General features: G+C 37.3%; 1 protein-coding gene across 1 annotated transcript in view; it reads left to right on the plus strand.

Moving 5' to 3' along the window:
- Positions 1–27,553, plus strand: part of LOC128051999 (zinc-regulated GTPase metalloprotein activator 1B) — a 52,746-nt gene that overhangs the window by 21,031 nt on the left and 4,162 nt on the right. The window contains exons 7-13 of the mRNA XM_052644466.1: positions 750–796; positions 5,387–5,473; positions 6,661–6,705; positions 16,221–16,277; positions 19,063–19,114; positions 26,992–27,060; positions 27,163–27,228. Coding sequence (XP_052500426.1) covers positions 750–796; positions 5,387–5,473; positions 6,661–6,705; positions 16,221–16,277; positions 19,063–19,114; positions 26,992–27,060; positions 27,163–27,228 — 423 coding nt within the window. The remainder of the gene's footprint in view (positions 1–749; positions 797–5,386; positions 5,474–6,660; positions 6,706–16,220; positions 16,278–19,062; positions 19,115–26,991; positions 27,061–27,162; positions 27,229–27,553) is intronic.

Consider the following 27,553-nt stretch of genomic DNA (forward strand, 5'->3'; position numbering starts at 1 on the left):
TATAAGACTGTCCTTCCAACAGATCATTTGTTTCTAGGGAATTGCAAGGGCACAGTATGAGTTCATAATGTGCCTGGTTCTGGGGTAGGGCTAGGAATGGAGGGAAGTTTATTAAAGTATAATTTTGGTGGTTATTATCTCTTAAAAAAGAAAGTAATAATGAATATTTAGAACAAGGACAGTTTTGTAAAAAGGAAAATGCCTAATTTCTGAACTACAATGTTCTGTGTTTTTATGACATTATTTAAATCTGGAGGGTTTTCCATTTAAGAAAAAGAAGAGGTCAGAGGACAAAATTTAAGCCCTTATACCTCACCTTCCCCTCAAAAAACCCCACAGGTTCACTGTAGGAAAAAATTTACAAGTGAGGAAGAAAATGGTTTCGGGTAGAAAAGTTAGTCCTGAATTTGGATATTCAATAAGAGAACTTAATGGACCCTCCTGGTAGCTCAGTTGGTAAAGAATCCACCTGCAGTACAAGAGACCTGGGTTTGATCCCTGGATTGGGAAGATCCCTTGGAGAAGGAAATGGCAACCCACTCCAGTATTCTTGCCTGGAAAATTCTATGCACAGAGGAGTCTGGTGGGCTATAGTCCATGAGGTCGCAAGAGTCAGACCCAACTTAGCGACTAAACCACCAATAGAACTTGAAGTTTTTATTAGAGGTAAGAAGTAAAAATCCTTTGTGTTGACTTTAGGTTGTGTGTTACACCACAGTAACTTTTGTTCAAATTTTGTTTTTGTTTAGCATTTAGCAGAAGAAAAACCTGATGGACTTATCAATGAAGCTTCTAGGTATTCATTTGTTTAAAGTATTTACTGATTACTGGCTAAATGGAAAAAGGAAATTATTGATAGGAAAAACAAAACAAACTGAGAAACAAAAACATAATCAAGGAAAATATTCTTCCTGTGTTTGAATTATTCCTATTTATAATGGTCTGATAACTAAAATTTTATTTAAAACTATATTACAGCATAAACTGAGTGCTGAGCCCATTTGTTCTTTGTGAGGAACTTTTAATATGTTAACATTTAAAAATATTTTGTTGTTCTCATACAGTTTCTTCGGGATTGAAAATGATTGTTAAACAAGAGTTGATTCACTTCCTGCCTTCTTTCACAGTAATTCATTTGACTCAAATGTTCACTGTTATTCAATGCAACAGAGGAACAATACAGAAATGGTTGCAGTTTGACATTTAGAACATTTTTTGTTTAAATACCTTTATGCTCCTAATTGGGTTCTCTTTAGACTTAGTCTACAGTGCTTGCTCAGTCGTGTCCTACTCTTTCTGACCCCACGGACTGTAGCCTGCCAGGCTTCTCTGTCCATGAGATTGTCCTGGCAAGAATACTGAAGTGGGTTGCTATTTCCTCCTCCAGGGGATCTTCCTGACCCAGGAATGGAACCCATGTCTCCTATGTTTCCTACATTGGCAGGCTGGTTCTTAACCACTAGCACCACCTGAGAAGCCCTCTCTTTAGACTTACGAATATTTAAATTATTTTGCTGACCCTAAGCATATTCTTGTTAATGGGGAAAGAGTTTGGGAATAGGCAATAGTCCCAGGGAAGATCCCCTAGAGAAGGGAAAGGCTACCCACTCGAGTATTCTGGCCTAGAGAATTTCATGAACTATACAGTCCATGGGGTTGCAAAGAGTTGGACAGGACTGAGCAATTTTCACTTTCACTTTCAATAGTACGTGACTATGCTGTTCGATTTGAAAGGGAGGTCTCCTTTCCATGAGCCAAGATTTGCTGCAGATGATACAAACAGGTGATTGATTCCCTGTCATTTTGCAATATGGTACTCTGTTGTTTTATAATCCTGGCTAAACATGTCATTTGGTATTTAGCTATGATTCACATTAGACTAAACTTAAATATTTTTGTGAGTTTTTTGTTGTTAAAATGCATTTGTTACAGAAAATATAAGTAAACCAAATAGAAAGTAGTAAAACGGGAATGGCAACCTATTCCAGTATCCTTGCCTGGAGAATTCATGGACAGCAGAGCCTGGCAGCCTACACAGTTTGTTGGGTCTCAAAGAGTTGGACACGACTGAGCAACTAACACACACACAGAAACCAAAATAAAGTTAAATACAGAAGCCTTTCAATTTGAAGATGGCAGTTGACTGTATTTTGAGATGTACACATTCAGTCTTTATTCATATGAAATTTACTTAAATAAAAATGGGATTGTGAGGTACCTACTGTTGAAACCTGCTTTTCAGTGAATTAAAGTTGATTTACTTTTGAGAATCTGGTTGTTCTTTAAAAATAACCAGCTATACCATTCACTTCAGTTCAGTGCAGTTGCTCAGCTGTGTCCGACTCTGCAGCCCCGTGAACTGCAGCACGCCAGGCCTCCCTGTCCATCACCAACTCCCGGAGTTCACTCAAACTCACATCCATCGAGTTCGTGATGTCATCCAGCCATCTCATCCTCTGTCGTCCCCTTTTCCTCCTGCCCCCAATCCCTCCCAGCATCAGAGTCGTTTCCAATGACTCAACTCTTCGCATGAGGTGGCCAAAGTACTGGAGTCTCAGCTTTAGCATCAGTCCTTCCAAAGAAAAACCAGGACTGATCTCCTTTAGGAGGGACTGTTTGGATTTCCTTGCAGTCCAAGGGACTCTCAAGAGTCTTCTCCAACACCACAGTTCAAACACATCAATTCCTTGATACTCAGCTTTCTTTATAGTCCAACTCTCACATCCATACATGACTGCTGGAAAAACCATAGCCTTGACTAGTCGGACCTTTGTTGGCAAAGTAACGTCTCTGCTTTTGAATATGCTGTCTAGGTTGGTCATACCTTTCCTTCCAAGGAGTAAGCGTCTTTTAATTTCATGGCTGCAGTCACCATCTGCAGTGATTTTGGAGCCCCACCAAAAAGTCTGACACTGTTTCCCCATCTATTTCCCATGAAGTGATGGGACCAGATGCCATTATCTTCGTTTTCTGAATGTTGAGATTTAAGCCAACTTTTTCACTCTCCTCTTTCACTTTCATCAAGAGGCTTTTTAGTTTCTCTTCACTTTCTGCCATAAGGGTGGTGTCATCTGCATATCTGAGGTTATTGCTATTTCTCCCGACAGTCTTGATTCCAGCTTGTGCTTCTTCCAGCCCAGCATTTCTCATGTACTCTGCATATAAGTTAAATAAGCAGGGTGACAAGATACAGCCTTGACGTACTCCTTTTCCTATTTGGAACCAGTCTGTTGTTCCATGTCCGGTTCTAACTGTTGCTTCCTGACCCGCATATAGGTTTCTCAAGAGGCAGGTCAGGTGGTCTGGTATTCCCATCTCTCTCAGAATTTTCCATAGATTATTGTGATCCACACAGTCAAAGGCTTTAGCATAGTCAATAAAGCAGAAATAGATGTTTTTCTGGAACTCTCTTGCTTTTTCAGTGATCCAGCGGATGTTGGCCATTTGATCTCTGGTTCCTCTGCCTTTTCTAAAACCAGCTTGAACATCAGGAAGTTCACAGTTCACGTATTGCTGAAGCCTGGCTTGGAGAATTTTGAGCATTACTTTACTAGCATGTGAGATGAGTGCAATTGTGCGGTAGTTTGAGCATTCTTTGGCATTGCCTTTCTTTGGGATTGGAATGAAAACGGACCTTTTCCAGTCCTGTGGCCGCTGCTGAGTTTTCCAAATGTGCTGGCATATTGAGTGCAGCACTTTCACAGCATCATCTGTCAGGATTTGAAATAGCTCCCCTGGAATTCCATCACCTCCACTAGCTTTGTTCCTAGTGATGCTTTCTAAGGCTCACTTGACTTCGCATTCCAGGATGTCTGGCTCTAGGTGAGTGATCACACCATCGTGATTATGTCAGTCATGAAGATCTTTTTTGTACAGTTCTTCTGTGTATTCTTGCCACCTGTTCTTAATATCTTTTGCTTCAGTTAGGTCCATACCATTTCTGTCCTTTATCGAGCCCATCTTTGCATGAAATGTTCCCTTGGTATGTCTGATTTTCTTGAAGAGGTCTCTTGTCTTTCCCATTGTGTTCTTTTCCTCAATTTCTTTGCACTGATCGCTGAGGAAGACGTTCTTATCTCTTCTTGCTGTTCTTTGGAACTCTGCATTCAGATGCTTCTATCTTTCCTTTTCTCCTTTGCCTTTTGCCTCTCTTCTTTTCACAGCTATTTGTAAGGCCTCCCCAGACAGACATTTTGCTTTTTTGCGTTTCTTTTCCATGGGGATGGTCTTGATCCCTGTCTCCTGTGCAATGTCACGAACCTCCGTCCATAGTTCATCATGCACTCTATCTATCAGATCTAGTCCCTTAAATCTATTTCTCACTTCCACGTTATAATCATAAGGGATTTGATTTAGGTCATACCTGAATGGTCTAGTGGTTTCCCCTACTGTCTTCAATTTAAGTCTGAATTTGGTAATAAGGAGTTCATGATGTGAGCCACAGTCAGCCACAGTCAGCTCCTGGTCTTGTTTTTGCTGACTGTCTAGAGCTTCTCCATCTTTGGCTGCAAAGAATAGAATCAATCTGATTTTGGTGTTGACCATCTGGTGATGTCCATGTGTAGAGTCTTCTCTTGTGTTATTGGAAGAGGGTGTTTGCTATGATCAGTGCATTCTCTTGGCAAAACTCTATTAGCTATACCATTAGGTAGTATAAAACCAGTACTAGAAACAGTCTAGTGATTAAACTTTCCTGAAGAATTGAGGAAATTTTAAATAATTCTAGAAAATAGAATTTCTAATCATAGTAAGCTGTATTGTTATCCAGCATCCTGTCAACTGGATTCTTTAACTTGAATTTCTGTAGTTTATCTATCTTAGAAAATACATATTTGTAATGATGAAGGTAATTGATCAAGATCCTTACATATCTTCTTTAGTGTAGATTTTTGAAAAATGTTAATAAAGAGTCGGACATGACTGAGCGACTGAACTGAATGTTAAGTGAACTTGTTCTTTGTAATTTCTTTGAAAATTATGGTAACTATTACGTGGAATACTTTAATAAGTAGACTGTCCTTGTTCCTACCATATTGGATATCAAAATTATGCATTTCTTTACAGAGAAAATCATGAGTTGAAAATCATCCTAATTATAAACCGTCCTTGATTGTAAACTTTCTGAGGCGTATCTTTGTAGTTTTAGAGTAGCCAGTAAGAACACTTAATAAATATTTTTTGAATGAATGATGTGAATCCTAATTTATATAGTGATGAATGCAATACATCCTTACTATTTGAAGAATGATAAATAGTTTAGGGGTAAATCAAGTTATTACATAGAGTACTGTATACTTTTAAATTGCTAATTGGTCTGGAGGAGGCATTTTCTATTTTTCATTTCTTAGCTTTTCTCTTGACATCTGTTCTTTGTTTGCTAATTTAGGCAAGTTGCTTTGGCAGATATAATCATCCTCAATAAAACAGACTTGGTTTCAGAAGAGGATTTAAACAAGTTAAGAACAACTATTAGGTACAAAATTAGAAATGTGTGTTAAGTACCTGCATATTAAAAATGTACGGAATATTTTTACTGTAACTGTTGTCTTGTAGAAATTTAAGGTTCAAGATTGACTTGCTTCAGTTATCACTGAATCACATATTCAGGGAATCACATATTTTGTTGTTGAGTAATAGACTTATGTAAATAGTAATAAGTAAAATTGTTTTCCATTGCTTTTAGAATATGCAGTTGAACGTTGTTGCCAGCCTGTACTGTATAGCAATACCAGAAAAGACTTTGACAAAGCACTGTGATAAATTATAGACTCTTTGGGCTTCTTACCCTCCATTGTACCTCAGACTTGTGACTGACTCAGAATTAGATTTGAAGAGTTGGAAGAAAGTAAACATACTTGAGAGGTAATAGCTATCAGGTTATAGAGTATATTCAAAAGAGAAGATTAAGAGTTTTGTGAATTAGTAGAGAGTCTTGCCTCACTATCATTGTTTGGGAATTTTTACCCACAAGAACAATAGCAGATGTTGTCAGCAAATAACCCTAAAGGTAGTGAAATTGATTATATAAGTAGATGTTATACTGTATACTGAAAAGGATTTAACAAGTATTTTTGGCACCATACAAAGGGAAACATATTTCATTATCTTTGTACCAGAAAGGGGAGGGCTGGCAGAGTAGATAGAGATCCTAGCTAGGGAACTGAAGAGATTATTCTATTTAAAAAAACAGATGTGTGACTGAAACTGAGGACAGGCTGGGGTCAAAGTCACTTGTAACTAGGTTTTTATTTCTAGCGTGTGTACAGTCATTTCAACCAATGTGTGTTGAGGAAAATTAGGTGTCAGTTTAAAAGTTTGATGTGTTTACTCATTTCAAGAACATTAGAATTACTGGCTGTTTATGAATCATTTTTTCTAAAGTGAAGGGTCATTATATAAACACAAAGTAGTCCCTAGTCTGTCAGTTGTGCAGTAGATTTTTACGTATCATGTTTGATTGCATAAGTGGAATATACCTGATTTATGATTAGAAGGAAAAAACTAAACTATAAAAAATGTAAGTTTTCTTATTGTTTATGTTTCTCTAGCTGTATGATATACTTGTATATGCTCACTTCATGTTTCAGAAATAATGTGGAGTGGTTTTTTAAAAAATTAACGTTTACTTTTTTACCCTGTTCATTTTTATATTTATTTCAGATCAATAAATGGACTGGGAAAAATTTTAGAAACACAGAGATCAAGGTACTTTTAAAAGCTATTACTAATATTAACAATAAATAATTTTTTTAAGTAATTGATAACTATGTTTGATTATAATATAGGAAAGACGTACATTTTTTTAAAAATGAGACCCAAAATTTTGTTTTAAATGCTCTTTATATATTACTTCGGCCTATTTAGTTAATATGTTCACTTCTCATTGTAACTAAGACCTCAGAGCCATGATTATAGTCTGTAACTGTGCCTTTGCTTTAACGAGGAAGAAAGCATAGAATTTTGAACCACTCAGGGAAGTAATTAGTACAGAAATATGAAAAAGTATACTGTTAGGAATCTTATCTTAATTTGAGATGTTTAGATGACTTCTTAATATTTTAAAAACTTTCTTAGTGTTTCATAGTTGCAAAATAAAACTATCACGTAAAAATACGAGGAAGCTTTAAGTTCCTGATGCATTCTTTGTAAATATTTTGATTTTGATTTCCTATAGGTTCTTCTCTCTTTTTAATTCTTTTCATACAGATGTGCTTTACTTTATAAAATAGATGTGTTCTTAAAACATCTGTGAAATGGATTTCTGTAGATTGAACTCTTATTTTGCACTGAGTGCTATCATGATTTCAGAAAATTTTCTGTGCAGGAGTAGTTTTGTTAGGCTTTTTTTCTTTTTTTTTTTTTTAGCAAGAATGGCTCAGCAGCTGATAGACCCAGCAACATGCAGCCAGCAGCTCTGAGGCTCAGAGCTGGCAGTCTAGTGCCACCTGGTTCTTAAATCAGAGATTCTCTCTTTGGAAGTGCGGCAACAGCCTTAGTTGAGTGGCTTGTCTGCTGTGGTAGAGATTAGAGGTGCTGACAGACTACCATAAGTGTTAGGCAGTACCAGCAGCAGCTGCTTCTATGCATGTGAACAGCTGGGGAATTAATTTGGTATGCATTCTCAGAAGCTGCTCATCTGTTGGCAGAAGTAGCAGAAGAATGCCCTTAGTGTTAAGTCCTCTGCAAGCATATACCACATGTGCTCCCTGCATTTCAGATTCCAGTGCAGAATGTCTCTGATAACCTAACTCACACCATGAGCCATTCCTCAGTATCTGTCTTCTTCCTGTTGCATTTTACCATTTTCTTTCTTCTTAAATTTTCTCCTCCTTAAAAAATAATATATAGACAACCACATAATATTTAAGTTTTAAAAATCATATCTATAAATAGATGTGATTATGTTCTAATAGATTTATTTGGCTTGTTTTTACAAATGTTGTAAACCAATTTTTTTAAAGGCCTCTGGATTTATCTTGCTTAATTTTTCTTTTCATTGACTTTAATTTTCAACCTTTATGTTCTGCATAAACATTTCATCTTGAATGGTTTATTTTGTAACAGTTTTGTTGTTTATAGAATATTCCTAACATTTGCTCTCTCATTTTTTCAATAAACATGCAGTGATTAAATTTTATTTCAAATGGATGAATGAACAAGTGGATAACATCTCCTTTTTTCTTCTATTTCTTCAATTGATGTTTGCCAGTGCATCTGAGATACCAGGGGCTTTCTGAAATAGTGCTTAAATTTTTTTTAATCCCTTAAGCATTTTGTGTTTGGCAAATGCTTATAATAGTAAAAATAGTAAAACTTATAATAGTATAGCAATTGTAAAACTTACAAACATGTATAGAAAAGGCTTACCTTGAGTATTTAGTTAAGGAGTAAGAATGGTGTAGTATGTCTTATTGGTGAGACTTGATGATTTTGAGGCAAATGGAAATTCTAATGGACTTCAGAAGTATGCGTGGAAGATTAGAAAAAGTACCATTCTTTAACAGACTTTTTTTTAATCTTGGAAATTTAAGTGCACTGAACAGAGGAAAACCAAAGTTTAATTGATCAATAATAAGTTAATCAATTCAATGATTTATTGAGCCTTCCACTAGTTGCTATACATTTCGTGGCATATTGACAATTTGAACAATGTATATATAAGGTAAAAACTCTGCCTTTAAGAAGATCAGAATATATTAAAAACAAATATATTAAATACTGTTTTACAACAGGAATATTAAATACACAGGATCCTATAAGAGTAGGAAGATAGAGGAAAAACTATTCAGTTCTTCTTGGTGAAGAGTCAGAAACTTTGGACTCAGCAGATTATCATTGGCCTCAATCTTGAAGAATGAATAGGAGTTTTCCAGATCTACCAGAGTTGTTGTTCAGTTGTTGTCCGACTCTTGGTGACTCCATGGACTGTGCCAGGCTTCCCTGTTCTTCACCTTCTCCCGGAGCCCGTTCACATTCAAGTCCATTGAATCAGTGATGCCGTCCAACCATCTCGTCCTTTGTCATCCCCTTCTCTTCCTGCCTTCAATCTTTCCCAGCATCACAGTCTGTTCCAGTGAGTCAGTTCTTTGCATCAGGTTGCCAAAATATTGAAGCTTCAGCTTCAGCATCAGCATCAGTCCTTCCAATGAATATTCAGGGTTGATTTGTTTAGGATTGACTGGTTTGATCTCCTTGCAATCCAGTGGACTCTCAAGAGTCTTCTCCAGCACCACAGTTCAAAAACATCAGTTCTTCAGTGCTCAGTCTTCTTTATGGTCCAATTCTCACATTCAAATATGACTATGGGAAAAACGATAGCTTTGACTCTATGGACCTTTGTTGGCAACGAGATGTCTCTGCTTCTTAATGTCATAGATTTGTCATAGCTTTCCTTCCAAAGAGCAAGCGCCTTTTAATTTCATGGCTGCAATCACCATCTGCAGTGATTTTGGAGCCCGAGAAAATAAAATCTGTCACTGTTTCGATTGTTTCTGCATCTATTTGCCATGAAGTGATGGGACTGGATGCCATGATCTTGATTTTTTGGATGTTCAGTTTTAAGCCAGCTTTTTCACTTTCCTCTTTCACTCTCATCAAGAGGCTCTTTTGTTCCTCTTCACATTCTGCCATAAGAGTAGTAGCATCTGCATATCTGAGGTTATTGATATTTCTCCTGGCAATCTTGATTCCAGCTTGTGCTTCATCCAGCCTGGCATTTGCATGATGTACTCTGCATATAAGGTAAATTAGCAGGGTGACAATATATAGCCTTGATGTACTTCTTTTCCCAATTTGGAACCAGGCCATTGTTCAATGTCCAGTTCTAAGTGTTGCTTCTTGACTGCATACACATTTCTTGGAATAAAGGTAAGGTGGTCTGGTATTCCCATCTCTTGAAGAATTTTCCACAGTTTGTTGTGATCCACACAGTCAAATGCTTTATCATAGTGAATGAAGCAGAAGTAGATGGTTTTCTGGAATTCTCTTGCTTTTTCTATGACCCAACAGCTATTGGCAATTTAACCTCTGGTTCCTGTGCCTTTTATAAATCCAGCTTGTACATCCGGAAGTTCTCAGTTTGTGTATTGTTGAAGCCTAGCTTGGAGGATTTTGATCGTGATCTTCCTAGCATGTGAAATGAGGGCAATTTTGTGGTAGTTTGAACATTCTTTGGCATTGCCTTTCTCTGGGATTGGAATGAAAACTGACCTTTTCCAGCCCTGTGGCCACTGCTGAGTTTTCAAATTTGCTGGCATATTGAGTGCAGCACTTTCACAGCCTCATCTTCTAGGATTTAAAATAGCTCAGCTGGAATCCCATCACCTCCACTAGCTTTGTTTGTAGTGCTGTTTCCTAAGGCCAACTTGACTTCTCATTCCAGGATGTCTGGCTCTATCTGGGTCATTGAGATCTTTTTTGCATAGTTCTTCTGTGTATTCTTGCCACCTCTTCTTAATATCTTCTGCTTCTGTTAGGTCCATACAATTTCTGTCGTTTATTGTGCCTATCTTTGCATGAAATATTCCTTTGGTATCTCTGATTTTCTTGAAGAGATCTCTAGTCTTTCCCATTCTATTGTTTTCCTCTATTTGCATTGTTCACTTAGAAAGTCTTTCTTATCTCTCCTTGCTATTCTTTGGAATTCTGCTTTAAATGGGTATATCTTTCCTTTTATCCATTGCCTTTTGCTTCTCTTATTTCCTCAGCTATTTGTAAGGCCTCTTAAGAAATCATTTTGCCTTTATGCATTTCTTTTTGGGGGGCATGGTTTTGATCACTGCCTCCTGTACAATGTTACAAACCTCTGTCCATAGTTCTTCAGACACTCTGTCTATCAGATATAATCCCTTGAATCTACTTGTCACTTCCATTACATAATTGTAAGAGATTTGATTTAGGTCATACCTGAATGGCCTAGTGGTTTTCCTTACTTTCTTCAATTTAAGTCTGAATTTGGCAAAAAGGAGTTCATGGTTTGAGCCAAGTCAGCTCCCCATCTTGTTTTACTGACTGTACAGAGCTTCTCCATCTTCGACTGCAAAGAATATAATCAGTCTGATTTCGGTATTGACCATCTGGTGATGTCCATGTGTAGAGTCATCTCTTGTATTGTTGGAAGAGGGTGTTTTCTATGACCAGTGAGTTCTTTTGGCAAAACTCTGTTTGTGGTCCACTGGAGAAGGGAATGGCAAACCAGCATTCTTGCCTTGAGAATCCCATGAACAGTTTGAAATGGACCAGAGTAGTAGTGTCTTTCTCGGCATAAGAAAGATTTTGTATTCCAGGAAGCTGTGAATATTTTAGAACGGGCAAAACACATTGTGTTAATCTTATGTTGCAGAGAGGAAAAGACACATGACTATGGAGATGAAGCAATTACCTCAGAGTATTGAATGCCATGGCACATGGTTTGGATTTTCTATGGAGGCAGCAAGTTATTCACGAAGGATTTTAAAGGCAGTATGACTCTGGTGATATGGAGTGAATATGGTGCTTTTCTCCAAGTTAGGAGATTCAGGAAGGAGGAGCAACTTTGCGGTGGGGTTTCCCAGGTGGTTCTAGTGGTAAAGAATCCACCTGCCAGTGCAGGAGACACAAGAGACGTGGGTTTGATTCCTGGGTCAGGAAGATCCCCTAGAGGAGGGCATGGCAACCCAACTTGCCTGGAGAATCTAATGGATACAGGAGCCTGGCAGGCTGCCGTCCATGGGGTGGCAAAGAGTTGGATAAAACTGAAGCAACTTAGGACACACATAGCACAGTGATAGCACTGGGTTTGGTGTTGTCAAACCCAAAATGGATTAGTTCCATTTTGTAAACACTGAGTTTGAGATGCCACTTGGGAAGGCATTTGGAAATTTAGCCTTAGAAGTCAAGACTTACTATTAGATATTATCAAGTACTCGTAGATCTGGGATGGTCTGGTGGCCTGTGTGTCTGACTCACTGGACTTTGAAAAGATGATGATACTTCTGGAATAGGAGCGGAACTCCCCTCCCCTGAGAGAGCCAGAACCCTCTTCCTTTTCCATTCTCTTACTGCTAGTCTTAGGCTACATAAAGCAGTCTTTAGACAGGGATAATTGAAAGCTCCTCATAGGGAAAAGATTAGGTACTTCTGGCATGATAGCTCAAGAAATTATGAGCTTTGGAACTTTTTTCTTTGTTTGCTTCATTCTGCCATTCAGGTTTTACATGATAGTAATAGTCTTTTTATTTTTTATTTTTTCTATATTAATGTTTTGGAAAAGATCTTCTGTTTTTATCTCTGAAGGGAGAAATTAAATAAAATTTGATGCCATGAAAATTAGTTTTCTAGTTACTTTCCTTGGATGAGTGAAGAAATTTGTTTTTTGATGGTGGTACTAAATTTGGGGAAAGTCCATGACAACTTTCATCTGGAACCTTGGACTTTTCTCTTTTCCTCTCCATTGAGAATCTGGTGAGATACAGTGAGGGACTTCGGTATTTTTTGTTCTCTGTACAGTTTAACCTGTCTGGATCTTTTATTGATGCCATCTTGTTGGAAATATCAAAAGAATCTGGGTATAAAGCAGAATTATCTATGTATTCTCAAGAACACTGTTGCGGTGAAAACTGGAGATTGTTTAGAAGCTTGTGTTTGCCTGAATTTTTATATTCACACAATTAGCATGTGTAAACTTTTAAAACTTTAAGCTATTTCCTAAGTTAAAGATGACAAACTTGGTGAAAAACTTCATTCACTTGTCACCTGTCAGTATAAATATTTGCTTAACTGTGATGGTATGAAGGGAAATATGTTTAATATTAAGGCTTTGGTCTCTTATGTAAATTGATATTCAGAAATTTTTTCATGCAACATTTACTTCTTTGCTTGATTATTTTCCTAATACTGCTCATCTAGAATGTCAAGAATTTGAAATATTACAGTCTGTTAACATAGAACTCTGGAGTATCCTTCTTTTAATAAGATGGGAATTTGTCTGCCTTGTTTCAGGATAAGGTTCATAATTTAACAGACTCTTGTTGCTACAAGTATGAATATATGACGGACTATTGAGAATGAACAAAGCAGACACAGCTGGTCAGCTCTAAGTTAAAGGAGATGGTTTTTACATATTGTATATTTGAAAAAATTTTGACAAAATCTTTCTCAAATGAAGTTTTGTTTTCCTTGTCAGAAAATTTAATAAATATTCAGCATATCCCTAAAGTTTTATTTTCCTTGTCAGAAAATTTAATAAATATTCAGCATATCCCTGGAGTCTAATTTTGAAACCTGATCTTACTGTGGTCATTTTTCTTCAAACATTTCTCCACTTTGATTATGTAGCTTTGATTAAGGAGAAATCACTGTCCTTTACTGTTTCCTGTTGTTTAGTCACTCATTTGTGTCCGACTCTTTTGTGACCCCCTGGACTGTGGCCCTCCAGGCTCCTCTGTCCGCTTTTCAGGCAAGAATACTGGAATGGGTTGCCATTCCCTTCACCAGAGGATCTTCCGAACCCAGAGATGGAACTCCTGTCTCCTGCACTGTAGGCAGATTCCTTACTGCTGGGCCACCAGGGAAGCCCTTACTGTTTCATCGGTTCAGTTCAGTTCAGTCGCTCAGTCCGTGTCTGACTCTTTGCAACCCCGTGAATTACAGCATGCCAGGCCTCCCTGTCCATCACCAACTTCCGGAGTTCACTCAAACTCACGTCCATTGAGTCGGTGATGCCATCCAGCCATCTCATCCTCTGTCTTCCCCTTTTCCTCCTGCCCCAATCCCTCCCAGCATCAGAGTCTTTTCCAATGAGTCAACTCTTCACATGAGGTGGCCAAAGTATTAGAGTTTCAGCTTTAGCATCATTCCTTCCAGTGAACACCCAGGGCTGATCTCTTTTAGAATGGACTGGTTGGATGTCCTTGCAGTCCAAGGGACTCTCAAGAGTCTTCTCCAACACCACAGTTCAAAAGCATCAATTCTTCGGCGCTCAGCTTTCTTCACAGTCCAACTCTCACATCCGTACATGACCACTGGAAAAACCATAGCCTTGATTAGATGGACCTTTGTTGGCAAAGTAATGTCTCTGCTTTTGAATATGCTATCTAGGTTGGTCATAACTTTCCTTCCAAGGAGTAAGCATCTTTTATTTTCATGGCTGCAGTCACCATCTGCAGTGATTTTGGAGCCCAAAAAAATAAAGTCTGACACCATTTCCACTGTTCCCCATCTATTTCCCATGAAGTGATGGGACCAGATGCCATGATCTTCGTTTTCTGAATGTTGAGCTTTAAGCCAACCTTTTCAGTCTCCTCTTTCACTTTCATCAAGAGGCTTTTTAGTTCCTTTTCACTTTCTGCCATAAGGGTGGTGTCATCTGCATATCTGAGGTTATTGATATTTCGCCCAGAAATCTTGATTCCAGCTTGTGCTTCTTCCAGCCCACCGTTTCTCATGATGTACTCTGCATAGAAGTTAAATAAGCAGGATGACAATATACGGCCTTGACGTACTCCTTTTCTTATTTCATAGGCTGGCATAAAAATTGGAACTCAATCACTATTCTTTATAAATAGGAAAAGGAGTATGTCAAAGCTGTATATTGTCACCCTGCTTATTTAACTTATATGCAGAGTACATCATGAGAAACGCTAGGCTGGATGAAGCACAAGCTGGAATCAAGATTGCCAGGAGAAATATCAATAACCTCAGATATGCAGATGACACCACCCTTATGGTAGAAAGTGAAGAAGAAATAAAGAGCTTCTTGATGAAAGTGAAGGAAGAGAGTGAAAAAGTTGGCTTAAAGCTCAACATTCAGAAAACAAAGATCATGGCATCCAGTCTCATCACTTTATGGCAAATAGATGGAGAAACAGTGGAAACAGTGACAGACTTTATTTTGGGGGGCTCCACAATCACTGCAGATGGTGACTGCAACCATGAAATAAAAAGATGCTTACTCCTTGGAAGAAAAGTTATGACCAACCTAGACAGCATATTAAAAAGCAGAGACGTTACTTTGCCAACAAAGGTCCATCTAGTCAAGGCTATGGTTTTTCCAGTAGTTATGTATGGATGCGAGGGTTGGACTATTAAGAAAGCTGAGCGCCGAAGAATTGATGCTTTTGAACTGTGGTGTTGGAGAAGACTCTTGAGAGTCCCTTGGACTGCAAGGAGATCCAATTGGTCCATCCTAAAGGAGATCAGTCCTGAATATTCATTGGAAGGACTGATGTTGAAGCTGAAACTCCAATAATTTGGCCACCTGATGCGAAGAGCCTGACTCATTTGAAAAGACCCTGATTCTGGGAAAGGTTGAAGGTGAGAGGAGAAGGGGACAACAGAGAATGAGATGATTGGATGGCATCACCGACTCAATGGACATGAGTTCGAGTAAACTCCGGGAGTTGATGATGGACAGGGAGGCCTGGTGTGCTGCAGTCAATGGGATCGCAAAGAGTTGGACACGACTGAGAAACTGAACTGAACTGAACTGAATGATGATTGTGATATGATAACCTCTTCTGACTTCAATCTCTTCTTTCCTAACAAGGCTTAATTACCACTAAATAATTTTAACAGAAATAATATTTATTCAAATAGAGCACTAATAGGTAGTTTCAGTCTATATGCAACCCCAACTGAAGGAAATAAAATCAAACCACATTCTTTGGATGTAGATAAGGGTCATAGAATAAATATTTATGTATTGATTATTTGACTGCTTATATTCTTATGATACTACTCATTTTATCGTGAAAGATGGAGTAAAAGAAATACAGTAATTCCAAAGATAATGTTCCTATACTACTTTGTTCTTTACATTTGTTCAGTTTTGCTCATTTCGTCTTTTGAGTAATAAACTGCTACTTTTGAAAAGTTTAAGTTTTTAACCAATTTTTTTTTTTGCTATAAAAATCTAGTTTGAAGAGCTCTAGTTTTTAGAACTAAAAAGACAGTTTAAGTAAAAACAAACCAAAAAACCCACTACAGTTTATTGAAGTAATAATCAAAGTAATTTTCTTCCTTGGTCTAAAACCATTTATTCTGTTTTTAAAGTTTTATGCATAAATCTCCTAGAAATTTTTTACAAAAGCTTTTTTGTTCCTTGCTGTCATGTTATGTGTTTGCCCAAATAGTATATATTAATTAATTTTTATGTCTACATTTCTGGCAAAATAGAGATTGCTTTTCTTTATTAATTATATTTTACAGAATATAACACTTCATGTTGGTGTTCTTCCTTTTAGAGTTGACCTTGCAAAAGTATTAGATCTTCATGCCTTTGACAGTCTCTCTGGAATAAGGTATGTTTCCTGTCCTGTTTGGTCACTTTTACTATAATGTATTTTTTTTCCCCTACAGTTATAGGTGTTAACAGAATGATTTATACGTATGCACATTTGATTTATGCTTCCTGTTACATTTTTGATGTTGTAGATCATTCCTAATGATTATGTTCTTGAAAGTTTTGCTAACTGGATGTTTGGAAATCACATGTATTTTCCTACAGAAGTTACAGTGTAAGTGGTACTTAACTTTAGAGATTTGATGTTAATATTTCTTTCCCATCCACTGTGAGTAATACTTCCTATGAGAAAACACATGAGATACATAGAAAGCTTTAGTTTGGGGTATTCCCTCAAGCACTTCTTTTCCTGTAGTAATGGATCAGTTTCCTATCTCTTTCCCTAGGGAATCATTTTGATAAGGGAAAGAACAAATAGTTCTTCCCTGGTCATTGATATCTTTTTTTTTAACCATCTTTAACCAGTTTTAACTGTACAGTTCATTCAGTAGTGTTAAGTATATTCACATTGTTTGCAATGGATCTACTTTTTCATCTTGCAAAACTGAAACTCTGTACCAGTCTGATGACAACTCCTGGTTTTCCTCTCCCTGTAGCCCCTGGTAACTACCAATCTGTTATCTGTTTCTAAGAATCTGAAAACTTTAGATACCTCAAATAAGTGAAATCATACAGTATTTGTCTTATTGTCACTAACTTATTTCACTTAGTTCTCAAGGTTCATCTGTTTTGTAGCATGTGACAATAGTGTCTTCCTTTTTTAAGGCTACATAATATTCCATTGTACATGTCATTTTTTATTTAACCATTTATTCATTGATAATGACATTCAGGTTGCTTTCACCTCTTGGCTATTGTGAATAATTCTGCAGTGATCATGGGTTGGGTGTGCAAATACCTTTTCAACACCCTGCCTTAAATTCTTTGGATATATGCCCAGGACTGAGATTGCTGGATCATATGGTAATTCTATTTTTAATATTTTGAGGAACCATCATATTGTTTTCCATAGCAGCTGCACCATTTTACATTCCCGCAAACAGTGTATAAGTGTTCCAATTTTTCCACTTCCTTGCCAGCACTTGCTCTTTTCTGTTGGTTTTGGTAGTAGCTGTCCCAGTGGGCATGAGATACATTGTGGTTTTGATTTACATTTCTGTAACAATTCAGTATTGAGCATCTTTTCATTTACTTGTTGGCCATTTGTATATTATCTTTGGAGAAATGTCTGTTCAGATACTTTGCCCATTTTTTATTTGGATTATTATTATTTGTGTGTGTGTGTGTGGTTGTGTATGGCTGAAATGTAGGTGTTCTTAAATTACTTAGGTATTAACCCCTTATCAGATGCATGGTTCGCAAATATTTTCACCTATTTCCTCTGAAGTAGATGAGTCATAGTGAGCGGTATGACTTATGTGAGCAGTAACCTCTCTATACCCAAAGGAAAGGAGCATCCTTATCTCTGAAGATGGAGGGAATCTCAAGGCACAGGCCTTGCTGAGTTTCCCATAGTTTACCACACTTGGCTCATCCTCTCTCCTGTCATATCTCCATGGCTTTCCACTCTTCATCAAACCCAGCACAGAAACACCCAGGTTTACCCTTTCTTTAGGTCTTCATTTCACTATGAAGTTTCCTTTGTCAACCAAAACCCTTGTTAAATGAATGTATATGCTTTTCTCTTCTTAATCTTCGTCAGTCTAATTTTCAGACCCACCCAGGGACTTAAAAGGTAGAGGAAAACTTTTTCTTGCCTGTGGAAGTTGTAGGCAGTCATTGTCCAATATTAAATATTAAACACAGGGAAAGAACATAGAATTTTTTCAAAGTTTCCAAGGTAATTTTATTTCACACTTACTGCATTAGTGATGCTTAAAAGAAATAACTACTTAACAGTGAAGGCCCTGCTCTGGATAAGGTCTTTGTATAACTTTTCTTTGTGCTTAGATGCTTAAGGAGAGAATCCTTTCCTGAGCAACCAGCTGGGAAGGATTTAATTTGACACTGTCCCTACTGAGACCCCCCAAGGAGACTCATTCCCTTCAACAGTTCCTACAAGCCTTTTCTCTTTCCTAAACTTGCTGTTACTAATTTACCCCTCACTGTTCTCCAAGGCAAAACATCTGCAAGGTTTTAAGTCCTTTTCTTCCTCCCAGCCTACCCCCATCAGTCTCTAAAGGTGCCTGCAGTTGTTATGGTTGTAATTTGTTATGGCATATTGATCTTTAGCTCCTTTTATATCAGAACAATGTATTTTTAGGAGTCTTTTAGTTTTCTCTCTGCCACTGGTAACTGACTGAATAGAAGGCTTACATTTATGGATACTGTTTATTTTTTTTAAGTAGATACATTCAAGGGAAAACATTGATATGGAAAAAACTTACTCTTCTAATTTTCTTTAGGTTCAAGCATTATTTTCACAGGGAGAGTAGATGAAATGTTCAGCAGTTGTAAAATGCTTAGGTATATTTTCCTAGCCCTGTATTAGGTCTTTTGGAAATAAGAAGAAACCTATTTAACCACACAAAATAGTTAAGATTAGTTTTTCTCTGTATTGTGTGTATATGTATATATGTCAATGAATGTACATTTTTATGAGAGGTTTGTAAGCGGTCTGCTAGCATTTGTCTATTAAAATATGTAAACAGCATGTAAAATTGGAACTATGTAACAGATTCAGCTGTGGAAGTTCTCTCCTATTTAGCTTTGTGTCTCTAAGTAATATATACGGTGAAATGAGAAGTATGTTGAGCTCTGAATTTATAATCAGTTATTCTTAGTTTGCAGAAAAAACTTCAACATGTGCCAACAACACAACCTCATCTTGATCAGGTAAAAAAAAAAAAAAAATTTCAAAAATCGTCTCTAACTACCTTGTTCTGTTTAGAACTGTCTTATTTGAACTCTTTTTTAAAAAGCATTTTTAAACTGTTTTGATAGTTTTCATAATTTAAATGTTCTTGAGGTCATCTGTATCTAGCTTCTTAATGTGTAAAAAGAGTTCATCAAACCAGAGTTATTTAAAATCTTAGAAAATCATGCTTTCTGGCTTCTCCATTCTACATGTCAGTCAACATATTTTGATTAGTTCTTTTGATAAGAATTACTATATAAAAGTGGCCTAGGGGTTCTTTGTGCAGCTTATTTTTAAGTGTATTTAACTAACTGATTATTTTTAAGTGTATTTAACTAACTGATTTAACTAACTGATTAATGAATAGACATGAAAGGCTTATTTAAATACAAACTGACTTTGGAAAGGCAGGAAAGATGCTAGGAACAAACAAAGTGTACTTTCACTGTACCCACCTTTTTTTAAAGCAACTTGTGGATGGTGGAGCTTAAAGATAACTTCTTTCTTCCATTTAAACACCGTGAGAAGGGAGCCTGTGAGTGAGTAGTGTGTCTTGCATTCTCTCCTTTTCCTTGAGACTGTCACTTATTTTTGAATCAGTTTTAATAGGGCCATGATAACAGCATACTTATCCGTCTCCATTTTGGCTCATATTTATGGGGAGCTGTACTACCACATTTCTGTCATTTTTCCCTGAGAAACTTTTCTTAATAGAATATTCATGACTTACTTATTTTACAACTGAGTTTGTATCTTTTAGTCCTTCACCTGTTTTGCCTATTCCTGACCCTTCCCTTTGGCAACCACCAGTTTGTTCTCTGTTATCTATGAGTCTGCTTCTGTTTTGTTATGCATGTTTGTTTGTTTTGCTTTTTGGGTTTCTACATATAAGTGAATTCATGGTATTTATCTTTTTCTGTGTGATTTATTTTACTTAACATCATACTTGTAGGCCCATCCGTACTGTCACAAATGGCAACATTTCAGTCTTTTTATAGTTGAGTAATATTCTGTTGTGTGTATACACGTGCACATGTGCATGTGTGCACACACCCACACACACCACATCTTCTTTATGCATTCATTTCTTGGTGAACACTTAGATTCCTGTTTCCATATCTTAGCTGTTGTAAATACATAATATTTCAATGAACATTAGTGGGCATATATCTTTTTGAATTACTGTTTTCATTTTCTTAGAAGTGGAATTATTGGACACGACTGGGCTACTGAACAGCAATAAATGGTAGTCCTATTTTTTTGAAGAAGCTTCATTACTGTTTTCCATAGTGGTTGTGCCAATTTTCATTTCTGCCAGTAGTGCATGAGAGTTCTGTTTTCCTCACACCTTCACAAACACTTATTATTTGTTGTCTTTTTGAGAATAGTCATTCTGAAAGATGTAAGGTCATATCTTATTGTGGTTATTTTGCTTTTCCCTGGTGCTTAGTAATGTTGAGCATCTTTTCACATGTCTGTTGGCCATCTGTATGTCTTCCTTGGAAAAATCTCTGTTCAGGTCTTCTGCTCATTTTTGAATCATATTGTTTGGGTTGTTTTGTGATACTGAGTTATATGATTCTCTATGTATTTTGGATATTAATCATGTATTAGACAAATCACTTGCAAATTGCCTTTTCATTTTATTGAAGGTTTCTTTTGCTGTGCAAAAATGTTTTAGTTTGATGTAGTTCCATTCTTTATTTTTGTTTTGGTTACTTTTATCTAAGGAAATAGATCCAAAAAAATATTGCCAAGACTTATGTCAAAGAATACAGTGCCTCTGCTTTCCTTTAGGAGTTTTTTGGTTTCAGCTCTTAAATTTTATCTTTTATCCATTTCAAGTTTCTGTTATAAGAAAGTGGTCTGGTTTCATTGTTTTGCTTGTAGCTGTTCTGTTTTTCCAGTACCATTTACTGAAGAGACTACCTTTTCCATGTTGTATATTCTTGTCTCCTTTGTTGTATATTGATTGACCATATGAGTGTGAGTTTATTTCTGGGCTCTCTATTCTATTCCCTGGATCTATGTGTCTGTTTTTGTACCCGTTCCTAGAACTTACTGTAGCTTTGTAGTATAGTTTATAATCAAGAAGTGTGATATCCCAATCTTTGTCCTTCTTTCTTTTTTTAAAAAGCTCTACAGGAGATTCTTTCAGAATTTTCCACAGTTTATTGTGATCCACACAGTCAAAGGCTTTGGCATAGTCAATAAAGCAGAAATAAATGTTTTTTTTGGAACTCTCTTGCTTTTTTGATAATCCAGCAGATGTTGGCTATTTGATCTCTGGTTCCTCTGCCTTTTCTAAAACCAGCTTGAACATCTGGGAGTTCACAGTTCGCGTATTGCTAAAGCCTGGCTTGGAGAATTTTGAGCATTACTTTACTAGCATGTGAGATGAGTGCAATTGTGCGGTAGTTTGAGCATTCTTTGGCATTGCCTTTCTTTGGGACTGGAATGAAAGCTGACCTTCTCCAGTCCTGTGGCCACTGCTGAGTTTTCCAAATGTGCTGGCATATTGAGTGCAGCACTTTCACAGCATCATCTGTCAGGATTTGAAATAGCTCCACTGGAATTCCATCACCTCCACTAGCTTTGTTCATAGTGATGCTTCCTAAGGCCCACTTGACTTCACATTCCAGGATGTCTGGCTCTAGGTGAGTGATCACACCATCGTGATTATCTGGGTCATGAAGATCTTTTTTGTATAGTTCTTCTGTGTATTCTTGCCACCTGTTCTTAATATCTTTTGCTTCAGTTAGGTCCATACCATTTCTGTCCTTTATTGAGCCCATCTTTGCATGAAATATTCTTTTGGTGTCTCTAATTTTCTTGAAGAGATCTCTAGTCTTTCCCATTCTGTTGTTTTCCTCCATTTCTTTGCATTGATCGCTGAGGAAGGCTTTCTTATCTTTTCTTGCTATTCTTTGGAACTCTACATTCAGATGCTTATATCGTTCCTTTTCTCCTTTGCTTTCCACTTCTCTTCTTTTCATAGCTATTTATAAGGCCTCCTTAGACAGCCATTTTGCTTTTTTGCATTTCTTTTCCGTGGGGATAGAAATTAAAAGACACTTGCTCCTTGGAAGAAAAGTTATGACCAACCTAGATAGCATATTCAAAAGCAGAGACATTACTTTGCCAACAAAGGTCTGTCTAGTCAAGGCTATGGTTTTTCCAATGGTCATGTATGGATGTGAGAGTTGGACTGTGAAGAAAGCTGAGCACCGAAGAATTGATGCTTTTATTTATTTTTTTATTAAATTTTTATTTTTATTTATTTTTATTTTTTAATTTTTTTTAAATTTTTATTTTTACTTTCTTTTACTTTATAATAGAATTGATGCTTTTAAACTGTGGTGTTGGAGAAGACTCTTAAGAGTCCCTTGGACTACAGGGAGATTCAGCCAGTCCATTCTGAAGGAGATCAGCCCTGGGATTTCTTTGGAAGGAATGATGCTAAAGCTGAAGCTCCAGTACTTTGGCCACCTCATGTGAAGAGTTGACTCATTGGAAAAGATGCTGATGCTGGCAGGGATTGGGGGCAGGAGGAGAACGGGACGACCCAGGATGAGATGGCTGGATGGCATCACTGACTTGATGGACATGAGTCTGAGTGAACTCCGGGAGTTGGTGATGGACAGAGAGGCCTGGCGTGCTGCGATTCATGGGGTCGCAAAGAGTCGGACACGACTGAGCGACTGAACTGAACTGAACTGAACTGACAGGAGATTCTGATGTACTTTCGTACTTTAGGTATATCAACATAGAGCAAAGTATAATATAATACTGCAGACCAAGGACTGTGAGATTCAGTAACATGAACAGTCTCATTTGATTTAGTGGATCTGAGGCTTCATGAAAGATAGATTTTTGTGTTGTTTTTTTAATGTATAGTAAAGCATACATGTTTTTAGTTTGCCAGTCAGTGCATCTTTATTTATATTTGTGCGTGTGTATTTGTATGTACACACGAACAGATATCTCTGTAATTCTTACTGAGATCAAGATAAAGATTTCCAAAAGTGTTAAGAGAATTTCTTTGTGCCTCTTCCCAGTTGTTAATGCTTCTTCTTCGAGAGTTGTAACTGCTATTCTGATTTATACGGCAACAAGAAATCTTAAACTAGAAGGCTTTTTGTTGTTGTTGTTGTTGTTTTTCTTTTGGACTGGAAGAAATAAGGAAAAGAGCAGTCCAGATCTTTACAAGTGGGAAAGTACAGTGCTCCAGATGAGCAGAAGTCCTGATGAATGGTTGGTATTAGAGTTTGAGCTAAGGTGTTAGGTTTTGATTTGCTAGGCAAAGAGGATTCATTCTGTACTATTGGACAGTGTCCAGTAAGCTGGATTGGAGCGTGGAGTCAGGAGACCAAGCAGGAAGATACTGTGGAAGTCCGTATACCCTGTGATGAGGGCCTGATCTATGTTGTGTACCGTGAGAAGGGAAATGGTAGACAGTGAGCACTGTGGAACAGGTCGGCTTGCTTCGATAGCCTTACTAACCGATGGTGAGCAGTACGGAAAGATAGATGTGAGGGGAAACAAGCCTAAATGGACAAAGTTCAGTTCAGTTCAGTCGCTCAGTCGTGCCCGATCTTTGCGACCCCATGAATTGCAGCACGCCAGGCCTCCTTGTCCATCACCAACTCCCGGAGTTTACTCAGACTCATGTCCATCAAGTCAGTGATGCCATCCAGCCATCTCATCTTGGGTCGTCCCCTTCTCCTCCTGCCCCCAATCCCTCCCAGGATCAGAGTCTTTTCCAATGAGTCAACTCTTCGCATGAGGTGTCCAAAGTACTGGAGCTTCAGCTTTAGCATCATTCCTTCCAAAGAAATCCCAGGGCTGATCTCCTTCACAATGGACTGGTTGGATCTCCTTGCAGTCCAAGGGACTCTCAAGAGTCTTTTCCAACACCACAGTTCAAAAGCATCAATTCTTCGGCACTCAGCCTTCTCCACAGTCCAACTCTCACATCCATACATGACCATTGGAAAAACCATAGCCTTGACTAGAGGGACCTTAGTCGGCAAAATAGTGTTTCTGCTTTTGAATATGCTATCTAGGTTGGTCATAACTTTCCTTCCAAGGAGTAAGCGTCTTTTAATTTCATGGCTGCAGTCACCATCTGCAGTGATTTTGGAGCCCAAAAAAATAAAGTCTGCCACTGTTTCCACAGTTTCCCCATCTATTTCCCATGAAGTGATGGGACTGGATGCCATGATCTTCGTTTTCTGAATGTTGAGCTTTAAGCCAGCTTTTTCACTCTTTTCTTTCACTTTCATCAAGAGGCTTTTTAGCTCCTCTTCACTTTCTGCCGTAAGGGTGGTGTTATCTGCATATCTGAGGTTATTGATATTTCTCCCAGCTATCTTGATTCTGTGTGTTTCTTGAATCTTGTGTTTCTTCTAGCCCAGCGTTTCTCATGATGTACTCTGCATATAAGTTAAATAAGCAGGGTGACAATATACAGCCTTGACGTACTCCTTTTCCTATTAGGAACCAGTCTGTTGTTCCATGTCCAGTTCTAACTGTTGCTTCCTGACCTGCATACAGATTTCTCAAGAGGGGCCTCTTATTAATAATAGAAATAGGGAAATGTAGAAGGCAGACTGATTTGGATCAAAACACCAAATGTTTAGCTATGTGCCCAGCGGCAGGATGTCACAGCAGAGGAGTCACAGGAAAGAGAAGCCAGAGGAGTGGAGAGTGGAGAGAGAGGTTTTGTGTTCAAGCACATTAGTGGGCTTAGTTTTCCAGATAAAAAAGAAAGGGAAGTTACTGCATGTTACTACGTGTTAGATATTGTTTGCAAAAGAGTGGGAAACTGAGGGAGATAATCCTGTAGGTTAAAGAACAAACAGACCAAAATCCTAATATTTAAGAGTTATTCCTAAACTTTATTTTAGGGGCAGTACCTTATTTTGCTTTAGTCTTCTGAATTACTGCTTCAGTTTTCTGCTTCTTTCTGCGGACAGGAAAAGGAGAGTTAATTTTAGATTCAAAATAAACTGGAAGAAGTCTGAAATGGGTAATACCTAGAACATATTATATATGTCATTAAAGTTTTATCCCTGAATGATGTTTAATGGGTAATACCTAGAACATATTATGTATGTCATTGAAGTTTTATCCCTGAATGATGTTTAATGCATTTGTTTTTTTTTCATGGATTTCTTGTTCATTCTGGTAAAGAGGAACTGGATTTGAATGGGTAAAGGTAGATGAGAAAACCCAGGTGTCAATCTATGTATACTTATTAATAGAGCCAGGGGTGAACTCTTGTGTTGTGACCCTCATCTTCTGCACTGCACATTTATGGGTTTCATCTTTATTGTTGTTTAATTGCTATGTCTGTCCTACTCTTTTGCGACCCATGAACTGTAGCCCACCAGGCTCCTCTGTCCAGTATTCTTCCCAGGCAAGAATACTGGAGTGAACTGCTGTTTCCTTCTCCAGGGAATCTTCCTGAGCCAGGGATTGAACCTGCATTGGCAGGGTGATTCTTTACCACTGAGCCACCTCGTCTTCTTTAGGATTTGTCTAATATGAGAAGAGTTTATTGGTACAGAAAAACATCTGGTTCTAAAATATCTCTCTTTCTCAAGTCCCATGATGCATTGTCTTAGTTTTTAAAACCTTTTTTAAAAATTTCACATTGGAGTTAATTGTACTCTTTAGAAATACCATCATATCTCTAACTTGCCAAAAGCAAAAATCATTCCTGATACAGTATTGAGTCCTATATTGAGACATTCCCAACATGAAAAGCCAAGTTATCCAACTTGAATAAGACGCATATTAAGCATTTATAAAGGTTAAATTACTGCTGTCTTTTGAAATTAACAAATTATGTTTCATTTGGCAATCTTTTGCTATGTATTTTGATATGCTTTATGATTTGCTGTATTTTTGTATGGATTTTTAGGTGTGATTTGTAATGTTACGATATGTGTTTCTAGGCAATTATGCAATGCTGTATATAAGTGTATTCTTTATGTCTGTTTTAAAGCTTGACTTGAGCATCTTATTCTCCAAGATGGGGTTTGTGCTTTTGTTGTGTTATGCTTAGCTCTTGTGTATTTTTTATCATTAATTTTAAAATTTTGGGTTAATGTGGCAAACGGAGGTTTGGATTTTAATTATGTGCTCAGCTAGAGGAAATCTTAAGCTTCTGATTCCTTAGAGTGGTCAGTGAGAGATTTATCAAGATTAGGAGAAAAAATAAATCTCAGAGTTAACATTCTATAAATGTTAATGTCAACTTTCTAAAACTCATTCTCATCTCTAGGAACTCTTCTTCTCTTGGAACATGTTCAATCAGAGATAAACTGAATCTTTCAATTTGTATTTATATTTCCCAGAGAACCTTTGCATTTGAGTTTTATTCCTGGCTCTGGGTAGTTTATTTTTTCTGAGCCTCATCCTTCTCAATTTATAAAATGGAAATCATTCTCTTTAATCCACAGTTTGTTGTCATGAGTAAAGGATGAGAAGAAATAAAATGACCCAGGCAAAAGTACCTCATTTAGTGCATAGCTGATACACTCTTTATATTAACCTTCCCTGTAGTGCTGAGAATCTTGTAACGAATGCATTAAGCAATGAAACTCTTTTCACAAGAGTTTCTCTGTATAAATACTAAACCATGGACTAGCTACAGAATATAGCAAGTGGAGTTGCTGATATCAAAAATCAACAAATATGATGAAAAAGTTACACTTAATACAATTGTTAAGGCAACACAAATGTCTGTGAATGTTTCCTTACTTTTCATCTTGACACTTGTGGTTTAAAAAAAAATAGATTGACATTATTATAAAAAAATCATTATTGACTATCTCTTGATTTACAGAGTATTATTACAGTCACATTTGAAGTACCAGGAAATGCAGAGGAAGAAAGTCTAAATGTGTATATTCAGGTGAATGCACTTTTAACTTATTAATGATTTATCAATTGTTTTGCCATGTAGCTGTTCCTCTGAGCAGTGGTTGATCTTATTAAAATATGTCACTTGATACAGAATCTTCTGTGGGAAAAGAATGTGAGGAACAGGGATGACGACTGCATGGAGGTCATACGACTGAAGGTGTGGTACACAGTTTACGGTTTTATACTTTTGGACAAAGTCTCTTTCTTGGCTGTTACAAAAAAGCCCCCATAGTTAGTCAAAAACAACCAAGCACTAAATTTAGTTCAAATAACCCTTGTGTGTTTTCATTTTTCCTTATTTCCATTTCTGAAAAGAAGCTTTGAAAGTCATTGCATAGTTGTGTAAAAGCATGGTTTGTTTGCACAGCTTCACCGGGTGCTGCAGCTAAACAGCCTGCATGCCTTGGAACATCCCTCCTTGCTCTCTACTCCCAGGCACTCTGAGCAGTTATCTGGCTAATGAGCTTGACTTGTTGAAATTT

This window comes from Budorcas taxicolor, chromosome 8 (genome assembly GCF_023091745.1).
Source record: "Budorcas taxicolor isolate Tak-1 chromosome 8, Takin1.1, whole genome shotgun sequence".
Classification (NCBI taxonomy): domain Eukaryota; kingdom Metazoa; phylum Chordata; class Mammalia; order Artiodactyla; family Bovidae; genus Budorcas; species Budorcas taxicolor.